Source organism: Ursus arctos, unplaced genomic scaffold, assembly GCF_023065955.2.
Source record: "Ursus arctos isolate Adak ecotype North America unplaced genomic scaffold, UrsArc2.0 scaffold_10, whole genome shotgun sequence".
Classification (NCBI taxonomy): domain Eukaryota; kingdom Metazoa; phylum Chordata; class Mammalia; order Carnivora; family Ursidae; genus Ursus; species Ursus arctos.
The window spans coordinates 53,433,635-53,451,089 of NW_026622764.1; the positions used below are offsets into that span (position 1 = coordinate 53,433,635).

Sequence of the window (17,455 nt, forward strand, 5' to 3'; positions counted from 1 at the left end):
ATGTCTCCAGCCATTGCCAGGTGTCCCCTTGGTAAAATCTGGTTGAGAACCACTGGTATAAGATATAGTGGTAACGAATTGTACTGGCTCATTCCCAGTATCCCGGCTGGGAATGCGTGCCTATCCAGGTGTTCTTGTTAGGAGGAGCTATGGCTCCTTACTGCTTCTCTTTGCCCAGGGGGGTGGGGAGGTAACAAGATGTCTCAGGTACAACCTTCCTCCTCCTCCTCCTCCTCCTCCTCCTCCTCCTCCTCCTCCTCCTCCTCCTCCTCCCCCCACCAACCACTGAAGTCTATCCCTAAAAATGGTTTGATTCAGGCCTTTCATTCTGCATGGCACCGAGCGTACAGAAGAACCCAAGAGACTCTTTCCTGACAAGATCTAGGGCCACAGAACAATGTATCAGCATCGTTCTTGTCATTCAATGTTGTCACACACACATTTGTTAAATTCTAGCTGATTCCACAGCATTTATTCCTCATTAGGACACAGTGCAAACCCAATCACCGAGATGATGAGAAACACGACGTGGGTGGGGGATGGACCCTCCTGCCCGGCTCTTCATGTGGACTGGGATAGTCCCCTCGTGGCTTGCGGCTCTGAGCACCTTACTGCTCTGAACAGTGACAAAGCCGGTGTGCTAATAAAAGTCCTAACTGGAAATCAGGATAGAAGTCCAGCTACTTAAGATGACTGGTCGAGAGGCAGGCGAATAGGTGAGGAGGATGGGGAACCAGATTCCTGGACTGGGGAGCAGTGAGGACCGCACAGTGAGGGACTTCTGTGCCAGACTGAGGGTTTGTCCTTAATCCTGAAGACTCTGGGAAGCCCATGAAAAGTTGTAAGCTGCTAAGTGACATCGCCAGATGAATTTAGAGTATATTTCTAGAGTACTTACATTTCACAACGTGCATTTGTGAACACGTCGCTTCATTTAACGTTCTGTAAGGTAGGTATTGTTTCCATTTGGCAAATGAAGACTTAGGGACATTACTAATTAATCAAGGTCAGACAGCTGATAAAGTTGTGGCCAAGAGTGGGTAGAACCTAGGTCTTCACTTCCGCCCTGCCATCTGGGTGTGTTTACTGTAGAGAGAGAAACACCATACGTGAAGAGCTGGTAAGGGAAAGGGAGGGCAAAGAATAGAAGAAAAGTCAGTTGTGCCCAGCATGGATTGGCACTGAGTAGTTAGTAGATTTTTTTCGAGGCTTACCCCTTCTTTTTTTGCTGTTCTTGTTTTTAGATGGTGGAGGAGGGACGGTAAAGTATCCTCCAAATTGAGAAGGCATTTTGAGATTGAATAACAAAGCAGGCGACTCCATACGGTTTACATAGAGTTTTATTCAGGGTAACTTACTGTTGGGGAAATCAGGCGCATGACAATCCAGACGCTATGCAGATATTCTCCACTAAGTCCAGACCTTTATCTACAGATTGTACAGGGCGAGGGGATGTACAGAGGGCATTGTGATGAGGTCAAAGGGTCTGCATACTCGTAATTGATAATTAACATTTGACAGACCTCATGGTATTATCTGTGCATGGGGTGGGGGTGAGTGGGTGAAATATATCATCTCTATTAGTTATCTAAACAACTTTAGGGAAGACCAGAACAAGACTTCCCACATTCTGGTCAGGGCATACATTAACCTCCAAGGGGTCTAGAACATGAAGCCCCAAGGGAGGTCGTCGCACGGACATGAACAAGATGGAGGGCCAAAGATGGAATCGGTATTGTCAACACCATATACTTGTTTCTAAATTAACTATGATGATGTAACCAAGTTACTATTCCCCAGAGCAGTGATTTCCAACCTGGGGATCAAGACCCTTTGGGGGACCCATGATTATTCAGAGAGTCCTAAGGGTTCAGTGTGCATTTTCTTGATGTAAGCTGAAAATACTACCATCTATTTTATAGGGACTCCAAAGTTTTTAAAAATTTAGTTTACATTACAAAGGGATCCTTTTATTTGAAAGGCTGGGAATTGTGTATCACTAAACACTAAACACTAAACACTAAATATAAGTTAGCAGATATTATGTGTGTGTTACTATATTAGCAGAGGTTGGTGGGGCATAAGGTAACAGTGGAGTTTGGGTGTGTAAAGATCGATAGGAAGGGGGAAATTCAGTAACTTTGTATTCAGATGCCATACAGCTATGAGTCTAGAAGGACTAGACATGGTGAGATGAGCGTCGGGGTAGCAAACGTTGTGTACTTCTTTCTCTGCCTTAGGAAAGGAGGCATTTCAATGACTTTCCTCCACAAGCTGGGGACTGTGTTTGATTTTATGTCAGGATTCAGGTGATACCCGAAGCATGTCCAAACTGTATCAATAACAAAACAGTGTGTGAACAAAACTCCAAGGATTCATTTAGAGTTCAAGTTGGAGAGTAAAGAAAAGACTGTGTAAGCCCAAGCCCAGGGCTGCTGGAGAAACAGGAGAAGGGAATGAGAGAGAGGTCGCCCTGGGCCCTGGCATAGTCCGGTTGCCTCCGGGAATCTCATTCCCTCATCTGTAAATGGAAGTGACACCTCTTTGGCCCAAATAAACCCACGAATGTAAAGATCGCTGCCGTGGCTCTTTGCAGCAATAGATGTAGTTTCTGTACATACGTGTTTACTCTTTGACCCAACGATTCTCCCAGAAGTTTACCTGGAAGTGATATCTCCTCCAATAAAAACAATACATGCAAAAGTTTATTCACTATGCCATTATTTGCCATAGCCAAGTATTACAAACAGCCTGCATGCCGTATGTATTAGTTTTCTATTGCTGCCTAATACATTACTACACGTGTAGCTGAAAGCCACACCTACTTATTAGCTCGTAGCCTGTCCATCAGAAGTCTGACGTGGTGGCTGAGTTCTCTGCTCAGGGTATCACAGGGTGAAATCAAGGTGTGTCTGGTGTGGCAGGACCGAGGGTCCTGTTTCCTTGCTGGGTGTCAGCGGGGGCCGCTCTCAGCTCCTCGAGGCTACCTGCATTCTTTGCCGTGCACCTCTTCACCTTCAAACCAGTGCATCCAATCCTTGTGATGTGAAGCTCTGACTTCCCTTCTGAGAGCAGCTAGAGGAAACTCTGCTCTTAAAGGGCCTGTGTGATTAGGTTAGCCTACTGGACAATCTCGCTATCATGGGAGCAACTGACTTGGGACTTTATTACGTGTATGCAAAATCCTTTCACTGCCATACCTAGATGAGCGTTTGATTGAATGGCTGGGAGAAGGTGTGTGTGCACCAGTGGCCAAGAATCCTGGAGCCCGTCTTAGGACCCTGCCCATCACACATAGGAAGCTGAATATATACGCTGTGTCTATCCACTTGACGAAGAATGATGGTGTAGTAAGAAGCATGAGAGAGGCCTCCATGAACTGCTCTGGCATGATTTCCAGGATGCATTATACACTCTTCATGAAAAAAGCAAGGTGGAATAAAGTGTCCTACCTTTCATGTAAGGAAGAAGGGGAAGTAAGAAAAAATACATATATTATGGCAGGCAGCCTTGAAGAGGGTCCCCAATGATCCTTGCCTCTTCCATGTAATCTTATGGAATCCTTTCCCTTTGAGTCTGAGCTGGACTTATCAACTGGTTCTGGTACACAGAATCTAACAGAAGCGTTAAATTAGGTTACAAAGAGATGATTGGCTTCCATCTTGGAATCAATTTCCCTGTCTCTCCCCGCTCTCTCTCTCTCCAGGGCAAAGCAAGCTGCCATGTTGTGAGTACTTACATGGAGGGGCAACAATGCAAGAAACATAATTCTGGCTCTTGTGGGTTGACTTGTGTCCACCAGAAAGATATGTTGAAGTTCTGACCCAACTGGTACCTATGAATATGATTATATTGGAAATAGGGTCTTTGCAGATATGATCAAGGTAAGATGAGGTCATGCTGGATTCGGGTGGGCCCTACTCATGACTTGCGTCAGTATAAGAGGGAAACTGGGACACAGAGACACATACACCGGTGGAAGAACACCATGTAAAGGCAGACGCAGAAATTGAAGTCATGCAGTTGCAAGCCAGGGAATGCCAAGGGTGGCTGGCAATGGCTCAGAGCTAGCAGAGAGGAAAGCAAGGACTCTCCCTTAGAGACTGCAGAGAGAACACGGCCCTGCCTTCATTTCGATTTTGGACTTCTAGCCTTGAGAACTGGGAAAGAATGAATTCTTATTTCTCAAAGCGATCCAGTTTGTGGTCATTCGTTATGGAAGCCCCAGGAAACGAATACACTGGCCAGTGGCCAGTGGAGACCTGAGGCCTGCCAATAGCCATGTGAGTGAGCTTGAAAGAGGATCTCCTAAGGCCTGCCAACAGCCAGGCTGAGTGCACTCGAGAGCAGGTTCTCCCCAACTCAAGCCCTGATGTGCCTGCAGCCCCAGGTGCCACCCTGACTGCATTCTTGGGGGGCCTGGAGCTATAGGTGCCTACCAGAGCCCTTCTGGTGTTTTGACCCACCAAAATTGTGAGCTAATACATGTTTGTTGTGTTAAGCTGGTAAGCTTAGTTATACAGCAATAGATAACTAACAAATATACTTACATATAGTTCTAGATATTTTTAACTTGGGGATGGTGGAAGAATAAACTAGAAACTAAGGAAAGTGGTTACTGCTAGGAGGTGAGTGGGACTGGAGTGCAGGGAATTGGGAGGGAGTTTAAGCTTTGTAAGCCTTTATTTTGAACCATGTGGATGCTTTATACATTCAAAAAATGAAATTGAATAAAAAAGATGAAAAATGCAAACTCTAAAATTGATGCAAATAACAAACCTAACAATAGATCAAATAGAGAACATAACCATAGCAAAAAGCAATTAATTCAAGTAAACTTCGAACACAGTGTTCGAAGGATGTATTATAAAGGATATATTTAGAAGGATGTATTATAAAGATACAAGGAACTGCCAAGAAATCTTGAGCTTAGAAGGTTTATTGCTGGTGGTAGTACTGGTATGTGAGTCTCAACTAGTTTCTGTATATCGTAGAATAAATGAGCAGATATATTGATGCTGTCGTGAACTGGGGTTTTCATTGAGGGAGAAGGAAGATATAAAATGGAAAGAGGAAGACTAAAATGAATCCTATGGTGTTGGATTTTGACTTGGAGGTATGAATTCGTGATTTAAAACTATGTCTGGGTAAAGGGTATACTGTTTACTGCATTACATCTATATCTCCATAAATATATATATGCTTTGTCCACTGTAAGGGCCTGGAAGAATGACATCCCAGTAGCAATGAGCACAAGTACTCAGATCTAATTTTCTAAGTGCCATTTCCTCCTAAAAGAAACTAGGGTTTTCCTGCCTAGGGCAGAGAAGATTCAATGAAGTGTTAGCAGGTCTTGGGTCAGAGAACAAGGAAGTGCTCAGATTGATAGCATATTTTATATATAAGAATAAAGGAGCCAGATGAGGGGGCTTCCACTGCCAAGTATGGGCAATTTGTGCACCAAAAGTAATAACGGTATTTGTTTATAGTAACTGAATTAAATTGAATTTAAAAAATGCTGGAGTCCACACTGTTATTCAAAAAGGGGAAGGTGGGGGAGGGGAGCAGGGAAGGGAAGAAGAATGAGAAGCGGGGCGGGGGTGGGGGGAAGAGAAAAGGAGAAAAAAATTAGACAGGTAGAAGGAATGACAGCATTGGAAAAGCACCATTTTACAACAAATTCGGTAAGCGTTCATCAGTGTGTGCCTCCTGGGCAAAAGTATGCACCCGGTTCAGCCTATCACTGCAGATCGCCTCTGCTGCCGTGGGAGAGAGGTATTGTTAAAAAAAAAAAAAAAAAAATCAAAACGGAGATCAGCCTTGAAAATTCTCTGAACGGACAAAAAACCAGTTTAATATACAAAGCTTCATTTGCAAGACCAACTTGGCCCTGGGTAATTTCTTGTTTATGCCTCTGGAAATCATAAGCAAAGCTTGAACTGTTTCTTAAGGTTGATATGAGGTAACCACTGACCAATTCCCTGTCATTTAAGAAAATTCTAATATTATAACCAATCGAGGTGAACAGTCACTGCTTTCTCGATATGTAAGCTGCTTTATAACATACTCCTAAGACTTATTCTGTGTTTTGGTTTGAGTGCTCCCAGTTTGCAAACTGTCTTTCTGATGTGTGCACATCAAATTTTACTGATGACTGGTTTGGTGATTGATTGGTTAAACTTCTAACATTTCTGAGCTTCCAACAGTATCTTTGTGGAGAGATCAGCCAGCCCATGCCTTGACCAAATGATCCAACCTGGCCGCACGGATAATGGGAAACACTGTGCCTTCTCATGGAAATACACATCACCTCCCACTTTTCCTACTAAAATGTTTAACTTGAATCTAGTCATGAGGAAACATTTGATAATTCCAAATCGATACAGTCTACAAGACAATTGGCCTGGACTTTTCAAATATGTCAAAGTCATGAAAGATTTTGAAAAAGTGGAAGTTCTAGTAGATAAAAGGAGTTTCTAAAGAGGCACGGTGTTAAACCGAACGGGTGAATCTTGGGGAGATCCTGAATTTTCAAAGACGTGTGTGTGCTCGTGTGCAATTGTATGACATTTTGAGACAATAACGGAAATTTAAATATAGACAGTATGTTGAATGATGTGACAGAAATGGTATTAAATTTCTTGCATGTGATAATAGTGAGATATTTAGCGGTGAAGCAGCGTTGGGGGCAACCTACATATTGGGAGAGGACGCAAATGTGATGATAGCACCGAGTGAAGGGTATATGCTGTTTATAGTACTCTTCTTGCAACTATTCAGTCGGTTCGTACATTTTCAAACTAAAAATCTGGGTTTAAAAAAAAAAAGAAGTGCGAGTTTCCTTTCTCTGACTGCGGAGGTTCACGTGGCCATAGGAAACCAGCCCTCTGAGAAGCCTCCAGTTCCGAGGCTCTCGGTGCTTTCCCCAAAGTTTCTCTTTCACTGCGAAGTCTAGACCCGAGGCCGTGGGAGGCGTCACCGAGTTCCCAAGGCTCCCACCCTTGTCAGCGGGAAGCGGGCTACTCAGTGGCCGGGTCCCTCCGCGGCCAGCCAGTCGCCGGCTGCCATGGGCGTGGCCGCGGCCGGAGCGGCCAATGGAAGCCACGGCGGAGGGCGTGGCCGCACGACGTGAGTGGGCGGGGCCGCGTGCCGGCTTCTGAGCCGCCCCCGCAGCTGCGCGGCTTTTTTTCCAGCTCTGGTGCCGGCTGCCTCCGGGCGCAGTTGGGCTCAAGTAACAGGACTGGCGGACCCGCCGCCGCCCGGTAAGTGTCTGACCACTGGGCCGCGGTTGCGCTGGCCGCTCCGTGCCTGCTCCGGGTCGCCCCTCCACTGGCCCGACCCCCTTTCGCCCCGGCGCCCGGAACCGGTCGACGTGGGAACTCCCTGCTCGGCCGGTGCTGCCCCCTCGGTCGGCCTTGGCCGGTTCTGGGACTGCGGTCGGATTGCGGCCCGGGAGAGCGCCGACGCGGCCGGGCGTGCTCAGGGGCTGCCGCCGCTCCCGATTCGGGTGCGGAACCCGGCTCCCTGGGGTGCGAGGTTCCGGGGCTGGCCCGCGCTTCTTCCGGCAGGGGCGCCGGCTCCGGGGCCTCATCACTTGGGGGCGTGGGGTGACTTCTGTCCCAGCGTCACAGGTCCCAAGTGTGAGGCCGTGTGGCATCTCAGCGTGTGCGCCCGGGCCCCCACGGTGTGTTTCTCCTGCCTCTGCATCCTTCCCACTCGCGGTTCTGTGCAGCCCGGGCGCCCGCGAGCTTCCTACTCTGGGAGAGGGCACACTGTACTTTGAATTGCTCCTGGGACACGCCAAGTTGGCTCCCATTCGTAGGTACGGGTGCACTTCATTTGCTTGGAAGATTGATGTAGCTTCTGGATTTTAGCGTCTTTCTCGGTGTAAGTTCATGTAAAGCGTTTGCAGTGTTCAGCATTGTTACTCCTGAGCAAGAATACCAGAACAGTGTTGGGACTGTCCTACAGATTCTAGATTCGTCTTCCTCAGGGAGTGAAAAAAGGTGAAGGGCGTGAATTCTGGTCTTGGCTTTGCCGCTGTGAAGTTTTGAGATCGTGGGCTCGATTAATTCATATGAAATGAGGTATGACTTCTGAGATTCCTTTTAAATTCCACGTTTCATAAGTCTGTGATGAGCTTATTTTCCATACTGTACCTTTAGAGAGAAGAGGAAATAAGAGGAGTCTGTGAAAGGCTAACATATGGGGAACAAAGATTTAAGAGGGCACAGAAATTTAGAGACTGTGATTCCCGTTTAAGGCTGCAGACTGAAAAGGAAACTCAAGTAAATTCGAGAGAACTTATCCAGACTCAATTATATAACAGGGACTTGGAAAGCTTTCAGAAGTTCCAGAAGCAATTACTGTACTATATTTTACCTCTCTTTGCAGCTGTGCAAAGGAGGTAAGGAGAAAATAAGTGCTAAGTAAGAGAAAATGTAGGAGAGAGGATATGGTAACTTAGTACATATCTTAAGTGTTGGAAGAATCCTTTGGAATCCTTAATTTGTATAGACATTTCCACTCAGAAAACGCTTAAAAAATAGGTGGAAAATTTGTATTTCCTTTGCAGGAAAATCATACTTTTATTCCGAATGTGCAGAATTTCTACACTACCGCCTGCTAATATTTTTTAACAGCCTTTGGAAAATAGTGTCTGGTTTTGTAGTACATAGAGGAAAGATCATTTGTTCCTTCAGGGAGACTTTAGTTTGTATACTTTGTAGCCACGTGACTAGGAAAAATCACTTTTCCTCTCTGAGGCTTTCTTTCCTCAATTGTGAAATGTGGCTAATGATCGTTCATAGAGTTGTAAGGGTTAAATAAAATTATTTATGTGGAAAATGTATAGCAATGCCTGATATATAAGATATTCGGTAATGATGGCTGTTGTTATTAGCATTGTGTTTATAATGCAGCAGAGAAGTGGTCCCTAGGTTTAGTCTGGCTAAAGGGTATGGATTAAAGAGGAGTGCAAAGTGGGAAGTGATCCACAGGCACTGCTATGCCTGACACTGGAGTTTTTGCAAAGTTGTAAGCCCTTCCCTGGATCTCAGGCTGAGATGTCGTCCAGACCCTAGTGACTGCTAAGGACACCAGTCTCCCTGAGTGTGTTGGCCTGTCAGTCTTGAGACTTGAGTAGAGTTGGGATTTTCCCAAAAAATTGTGCTAGGAAGTTCAGCAATATGTGGGAGAAAAACCCCTCCAAAGAGCGCTCCACAACAAAGAAATGGTTCAGTTTACTGAGATTTCAGCTTGAGATAGCTGGAGCCCTGTTTCAGCCTGCTGTGGCCGGCACAGCGTACTGGACATAATGTCTCCTGTTCCAGCCTTAGCTAGAACCTTTCCTTGTTGGGATGTTGGACCAACTACTGATACTCTCTGGTTGTTAGCTAAAGTTCCCTTTCTTTCTTTTCTTTCTTTTTCTAAGAGTTCATTTATTTATTTGAGAGAGCACAAGCAGGGGAAGCAGCAGGCAGAGGGAGAAGCAGGCTTCCCCCTAAGCAAGGAGTCCTATGCAGGACTTGATCCCAGGACGCTGAGATCATGACCTGAGCGGAAGGCAGATGCTTACAGACTGAGCCACCCAGGCGTCCCTAAAGAATTCTTTCTTTGACACAGCAAACATTAACCTGGGAAGGGGGGCAGTAGGCTTAACTGCTCAATAATCTAGTCCTAGTGTTGGGAAAGGAGAAGAGAAGAGCCCGAAGGTAATTTTTACCCTATTCCTAGCTAACTTTTAAAACCTGTAATTGAATAGAAAGAACTTTCTTACAGTTTAGTAGGGATGCAGGAATGGACACTCATTTGTGGAAGATGAGTTTATGGCAGTGGTACGTTTGAATAGGGACAAATGGGTGTGTGCTCTGTTCACTTGATCCAAAACCGTGGGGAGGCGGTTCCATAGCAGTTTTAAGCTCTAGTTGAGTGTTTGCATTTGAACCCAGAGCTTTTGCATTTTGCTCTAACCGAGAAGTTAATATCAAAACTGACGAGAGGGCGCCTGGGTGGCTTAGTTGGTTAAGCGTCTGGTTTTGCTCAGGTCATGATCCCAGGGTCCTGGCCTGGCATTTGCTCAGCGGGGCGCCTGCTTCTCCTTCTCCTCCCTCTGCCCCCCCCCCCAACTTGTGCGCTCTCACTCCCTCTCACTTTCAAATAAAATCTTAAAAAAAAAAACCCCAAAACTGACAGAAGACAAAGTCACCAAAAGTAGCCATTAAAACTAAGCTAGTAGGGGCACCTGGGTGGCACAGCGGTTAAGCGTCTGCCTTCGGCTCAGGGCGTGATCCTGGCGTTGTGGGATCGAGTCCCACATCAGGCTCCTCCGCTATGAGCCTGCTTCTTCCTCTCCCACTCCCCCTGCTTGTGTTCCCTCCTCGCTGGCTGTCTCTATCTCTGTCGAATAAATAAATAAAATCTTAAAAAAAAAAAAAAAACTAAGCTAGTAAAACAAATAAGTAGTGGCAGGAAACCAGAAAGTTAATCAGTGAGATGGCATGAGGCCATATGGCAATAGTGTCTTTTTAAAAAAAATATTTTGTTTTGTTTTTAAATTAGAGATCAGATATTATTACATTTCCCATAAAGTTTTGCTGACATTTTGCAAGATAGCTTGTGTGTGTGTCTTTATACATGTAGATACATACATATTTCAATATATATAGACACACACATACGTATGTATAGAAAAAAAAAAAGTCACTACTAAATAAGAAAAGAAGAAGGATCAGCTATAACATCATCACTGAGAATTAACTACCTAAAATGGGAATTTAAGTGGTAAGTATTCCAAGGTGTGAATTGGCCACCACATATTTAACGCACTGATTTTCAGTAACAACACAGATGCTTGGGATGTCCCTGAGAGTCTCATTCTGTAGATGGGGCCCTAATGTCTATCCTTTTCAGAAGCTCTGTAGTCAGGTTAGGAACTACTAATAAGGAGTCCTATGTGCCACACAGGTGCTTAACGCGTCCGTAGTATCACAGCCAAGAAAATAAGAACCAGGTGGAAGCCGCAGGGAGGGAGGAGTGGGGATCAACTGGGTAATGGTTTTCTTTCCTGGTGATGAGATATTTTGGAACTAGGTAGAGGTGGTGGTGGTACAACATCCTGAATGTGCGAAGTGCCACTGAATTGTTCACTAAAATGGCTTCTTTATAATCTGTGAATTTCACCACTGTGAACAACTCTAAAAATTTATTTGAACACTATCTTTATATACTGTGTTGGTAAAATAAATTATTGCTGTTTAGATTGACTGTCTACCTGCTGGATATTATATTCTGTCTTAAGACTTTTCTCTTAAATTAAGCATATTTTTGTTGTTTATAAGATGCAGCATATCAGTACTACCTTTTTGAAGCTGCTTAGCAGTATTTCCTCCTTAATTAAAACGCCATCGCTCCTTTATGATTGCATATAGCCTCAGGTGGTAGTAGAAAGAACACTGTATTTGGAATCAGGACACTGGGGTTGGAGGCCCTATTTTGCCCTGTCAGCTGTGTGGCCTTGGGCAGGGCGCTTTGCTGAGACTCAGTTTTCTAGTCTGTTCTTCTGTCCTTCTATCCCAAACTTGTTGGGGGATCCACTGAAATCATTTGTATCAGAGACTTTTCTAATGGCAAATTATAGTACTTCCACTCGTCACTGTTATGTAGTTATTGCTTTGTTTTTTTTAACTTGAATTCAGCAGAATCTAAGAATGGATTAAGGAAGGTACTAGTGGACAGTTAATTATTGGATTTATTATTAATGTGTTCTGACGTTCTATAGAACTTATAGTATTAATCATTATATTATGAATTTCATAAGGCTAAGAATTAGTTATGCACAGATATTACTAAATGTTTTCAAGGATGATAGGGAGCTGAGATGAGTTTTTTGGGGCAGGGCTTGTTCTTGGTCCTGAAACACATTAAAGCAAATGATGATTTTTCAGGTTCCATGCCTATAGAGCCCTTTATCTTATTGTCATTTGTAACCAGTCTGAATTCGGTTAATGTCTGTAAATGAGAATAGCTACTGGTGGATGTATTTAGAATCTCCTTTGGGTTCCTTGTGTTTTTTCTTAGTTTAAGCCAGCCCTTTGGCCTTGTTACAAACTGACATTTTTGGCGACAGTGGCTTGTGGCAGGCCTTTCCTGAGAAATGTAGTCCTGGGAAACTCCTAAAACATGGCAGAGTAAAAACCCTGGGCGTATTGCTCACCAATAATGACTAAAATTAGTTAGAAACTTTATTTTAAACCAACAATAATTATGGTTGATAGTATATATACAAACGTATGTTAATTTGCATGTTTCTCCTGCTAATGGACAGAGGCCAGATTTACCAACAGAAAGTGCATAAAACTGCAGAAGGTGTAATGAATGTGAGGGACCCGGCATGGCAGGTGTGTGAATACACGTCACAGCGTGTGAGCACCTTTTAGGTGAAAGGAGGATGGAAGTCTAGGGATTTTATTTAACTTAGCCAGTGAAAGTATGGGCTCCACCCCTAACTGGTTGTGTTGGCTGCTTCCATGGTGATGATGCTAATAAAGAAGAAGCCTAGAGGTTAACAGGAACTTCCCTAGGAAGGATGCGGTGTGGCTCTGACCCCAGAGTCCACCTCTTTCCTTCACACCAAGCTACCTCCCAGCTCTTAACGCGATATGGATAAGAAAAGAAAACTAATATTTATAGAGTGTGAACTAGAAGTACATTTTGGTACTTTTTCAGTAATTGTCATTTTACCTTAGGACATGGGGTAGCCACAGTTTTTGCTCTAGTGCACCCGAGAGACTCACTAAGACAGTGACACACAAGTGGCAAATATTTGTTGAGTGAAAATGAATGGATTTTAGATAAAATAGACTACCCAGAAAATAGCCTCCGTTGTGCTCCACTACATACATTCACCATATCACCGGACCAGCATATTGCATCACTTAAGGCCTGAATGAGATTTAAGGCAACGGATAAAGTGAGATTTGCTTTATGAAGGCGAGGCTCCCCTGGGGAATTGGGGTGTGGGCTGGGGGGCGTTGTTCACGGAGCGCATCTGATGGCATTCTCCAAATGGAACACCAGTTTAAAGAAGAAGCTGCTTGTGTGCGGAGTTATAACTTTGACATGCCTTCCTTTTGTGTCCAGGAAAAGCCCTGTCGTTGGCTATGTTTCTCTGATCAAAGAAGGGACTGCGGGGAAGATGGCGGCCCTCAACTGGAAGCCCTTCGTGTACGGAGGCCTGGCCTCCATTACGGCGGAGTGCGGTAAGGAGCCCAAGGGAATGACCTACATCGCTTGCTTGCTACACGGGATGTCGAAGAAAAGTTAGGGTTGCTGTTTGGTGCTTGATGTGACTGTAGTTCGAACACAGCATGACAGAGTATGAGACATTAATCTCAGATTTCAAAATTGCCTTCTTTTGGTTACGTTTTTCCGTCACCTGGTCATTTGGCTGCCAGCCGTTTAGAGTTCAAAGTTTAGTGTGGAGAAAGTGGAACCTGTTAATCAAACAGAAGTTTTATCAGTCATTTTTAGATTACATCCCTCCGTGTTCCTTGTCCTTTTCCCCACTTTGCCACTGTTAGCGCCTGGGGCTGGGGACAGTGTTAAGGAGCTGGCAGGTGTCCCCCCGGGCGGGTTTGATTGCCCGCCATTATGCAGGCACGTGCTAGTCGTGCCCAGTAGCCGGGTGGTGTTTGTGTCGTCCTCCTCAGTGGAGCTGCACATCAGATCCCGGTTCTCTTCGTCTGTTTCCTGGCATGATTCACTCCACAAATGCTGATTGAGCGGCTGCCGAGTGCCAGGTGCTGGACTGTCGTTTGTTTCCAGGGCTCGGCCCCTGCTGTCCTTTAACAGGGGCTGCCCCTGAGGAGCCAGTGAGGACCAGGGCTGAGGGTGAAGGTGCATGGACCACCCACCCACTGGGTTGCCTGTGTGGGTGGGCTCTCCCATTGCCACGATGGATCAAGTTTGCTGAGAATGAGTGTTACGTAGTTGGGTGGACTCTCCGTGGGGCACCGGATTAAACATTTTTACCTGCGTAAATAGATTGCTTTCAGACGACAGAACACAAAGTGAGACACTCCTTTAGAAAATGAACTTCTGGGGCGCCTGGGTGGCGCAGTCGTTAAGCGTCTGCCTTCGGCTCAGGGCGTGATCCCGGTGTTCCAGGATCGAGTCCCACATCGGGCTCCTCCGCTGGGAGCCTGCTTCTTCCTCTCCCACTCCCCCTGCCTGTGTTCCCTCTCTCGCTGGCTGTCTCTCTGTCACATAAATAAATAAAATCTTTAAAAAAAAAAAAAAAGAAAATGAACTTCTCTCTCTTCGTTCGTATTGAACCCGATTTTAGCTTACCCACATGCAAAAAACAGTAACATATTTTAAAATTCTTGTTTGTGTAGATCATTCCACGTACCTATCTTTCACAGCAGTGTGGCTTCTCAAATGCTATGTACAGTAAGATGGGAACTACATAAAAATGTAAAGAGAGGAAAATACATTTATGCATCTTTGGGGTCTTTTTAATCATTTGGTTCCTAATTTTTTTTAAATAGAGAAAAGATTGCAAAGTATCTGCTATTTCTTAATTTCGTTTCTTAGTTTACATTATAGTCGAAATGTTTCCTCAGTAATAGATCACCATGTATCCTTTATTTAGTGGAATTTCTTTTTATCAAGTGAAATATTTCTTTTTAAAAAATTTTAAGGTACTTTTCCAATTGACTTAACCAAGACACGGCTCCAGATTCAAGGCCAGACAAATGATGCAAACTTTAAAGAAATCCGGTATCGAGGAATGTTGCATGCATTAGTGCGGATAGGCAGAGAAGAAGGGCTGAAAGCCCTGTACTCAGGGTAAGTAGACTGTTGTGCATTTATACTTGACTATTGACCTTCCAAATGAATAGACTGAAAACTAAGATGTCATAGAGGAAAAAGTAGAAATTTGAGGTGTATTTGAAAAGAGCAAGTTTGGCAGATTTTTCATTTTTCATCTCAACTTTATTTTCTGTATATCTTTTATGTAGTGAATGTTGTGGTGAAAGTATGTTTTTATTATGTTCAAATACAGATAATAATGCAAAAATTACGTTTGTTTCAAAAAACATTCCGAATTCAGTGTTTCACTCTGGAAAAAGCCCTTCCCCTTGGCTATTCTGAATTACCAAGGTTTTTGCTATAAGGAAACTGATAAGAGTATCCTCTGTGCACAAGGGTTGTGAACAACTTTTCTTTAATCCAACATTTAGTGAACAGTGTGCTGAAGGCGCGGGATAGGAAAGTGAGTAAGACCGGTGCCTATGTTGCCCGGGTCCCTGCAGAAAACAGAATGACTTGCGTGGTTTCAGTGAGGAGACCTCAATGAAGGGGCTACTTAAGGGCTAAGGGAACAAAGGAAGGATATTGAGGTACCTAGAAACTATCAAAGTGAGAAGTTGTTACCAACCCTAGGACCAAAAGGACAAGGACAGGAATGGTGATAACAGAGCGTGTTAGGACTGGGGCCTTGAGGGAGCAAACAGTAGTTGGGGAGGGATGCGTCGGTAGTGCCCAGGGAGAGGAGAATCCCTCTTCTTCCTCCCTCCCTCCATCCCGTTGTCTGCTGGTGGAATCCACCTGGAAGTCAGTTGGCAGGGGAGCCTGAAGGACATAATCCGTGGGCACCACCCTCTCAGGGCACAGAGTATCACAGAGAAGGCTGAGACTGGGCCTGGGAGGACAGATGGGGATCAGCAGCAGCATGAAGGAGCTGTCATGTAGTTGGGGCTGCAGATGTGTAAACGGGATACGATGGGAGTCTGATAATGAGTACTAGAGTCTGGCCGAGGCAGGGCGTCAAGCCCAGACTATGAGGACAGGGAAGAGGGTGTGTTTCAGGAAGGCTGCTTGATCCAGGCAGTGCCTGGTCTAAGCTGGAAGGATCAAGAAGAGTGAGTGAACCGGGTGAAGTCAGAAGGGAACTGTATTTATACAGAGCCAGTGGAATGTGCAAGAAAGCCTGGTACATTCTAGGAACTGCAAGTAATTCAGCATGGGTATAGTGTGGGAGTTGGTGAGTAGCAAGAGCTGGAGTTGGAACCATAATAAGGGGTCAGGACATGGATGGCCTCAGGACAGGCTAAGCATCCTGACTTCATCTGGGACACCATAGGTCCCAAATCAGTGCCTCACAGCCCTCCCACCCACCTGTCACCAAACGTTTTTGTTTTTCACTTGAGCCGATATTTCAACTATAAAAAGTTGCACATAGAAACCTGGGATTCCATTTTCTTGCAAAAAGTCAGCGTCTGTGCCCACACTCATTTACGTGGGATAATAGGAGCAGGTGTCAAGGATGCCTTCTCTGGTTTGCTGAAACCTCCGCTCTCACACAGTGTATGTGTGTGCAGTTAGACCCAGCCTGCGTCATTTACTTACGGCATCTGCCTGGCACCGGTAAGCACTTGAGTTTGCCCCACCCGTGGTGGACAGAAGCTGCTGGGGGGCTTAAGTAGGGGACTGACAGGACAGGATTGCCATGGTGAAAAGAAGCCGGCCTGCCTTGGGGAGAAAGAACGAGAGACTGACCACACTGGAAGCAGGCTGTCATGCCAGAAGCAGGATCTGAACAGAGGTGTTGTCCTGGGGGCAGAGAGAAAGAAGATAGGCTGTTTAGGGTGTAGGTGACATATTATGGGACCTAATATATGAAGAGGTGTGGAGGAAGTAGGGGACAAGGCTAATGTCTTGATTTCTGCTTTGGGCCAAAGTGTAGATGGAGCTTCTGTTCCCTGGTCTGGGAAACAGAGGAGAGCTGATTGGTTGGAGCAGGAGGATGATGAGTTCCATGTGGAACTCTGGACCCCAGAGGTGGGCTTGGGGTAGGACATGCACACTGAGAAATCTACGAAGCAGTTGGAAATGCGTCATTGGAATTGCGTCATTGGATCAGTGTTAGAAGCAGGAATTAGGCGTCCTGAGTCTCTGACAGTGGCAGAAGCATGGGAGTAGATGGGTTCACCCGGGGGGGTGTGTAGAGCGGGGAGAGGAGAAAGCACAGGACGGAATTCTGGGAATCCTGCAGAGGACAGAAGTAGGAAGCTGTTGAGAAAAGGAGATAAATGGGAGAGGGGGATGTTACGGAGTGCAGGGAGGAGAGAGCTGCACGGAGGACAGGGTGGACAGTAGCAAATACTGCAGAGAGGTTATGTAAGGTACTAAGTGGAACACATCATTTAATTTAGTGACAGAGATGTCAGCTGGTCACCTCGGTGAGGGCAGTTTTGATGGAGCGGCAGAGGGAAGGCAGACTGCATTTCGAGAAGGAGGTGGGAAGTGCAGGAACAGCTGGGGCCGATAACTGCCCCAGGGTGGTTCTGGGGTCCAGAAGGCTAAGAGAGGGAAAGGAAAGAACTGGAATAGGGCCTCCAACAAGGTGGGAGATGGGCTCCAGAGCAGCAGTGGAAGAATGCTAGATGCT

General features: G+C 45.4%; 1 protein-coding gene across 19 annotated transcripts in view; it reads left to right on the plus strand.

Moving 5' to 3' along the window:
* The window catches only part of SLC25A30 (solute carrier family 25 member 30), a 60,535-nt gene that overhangs the window by 19,312 nt on the left and 23,768 nt on the right, over window positions 1-17,455 (plus strand). For 9 of the 19 annotated variants that reach the window (XR_007188952.2, XM_044381816.3, XM_057308527.1 and 6 more), the window contains exons 2-3: window positions 13,141-13,259; window positions 14,703-14,850. Coding sequence is in view for 18 of the 19 variants with exons in the window: in XM_044381816.3 (XP_044237751.1) it covers window positions 13,141-13,259; window positions 14,703-14,850 (267 nt within the window). In the remaining variant the exon portion in view is untranslated. Of the gene's footprint in view, window positions 1-3,967; window positions 4,284-4,328; window positions 4,474-4,994; window positions 5,117-7,136; window positions 7,263-13,140; window positions 13,260-14,702; window positions 14,851-17,455 lie in introns of those variants that run through there. The other 10 variants (XM_044381817.3, XM_048215698.2, XM_048215697.2 and 7 more) reach the window with 7 other exon arrangements.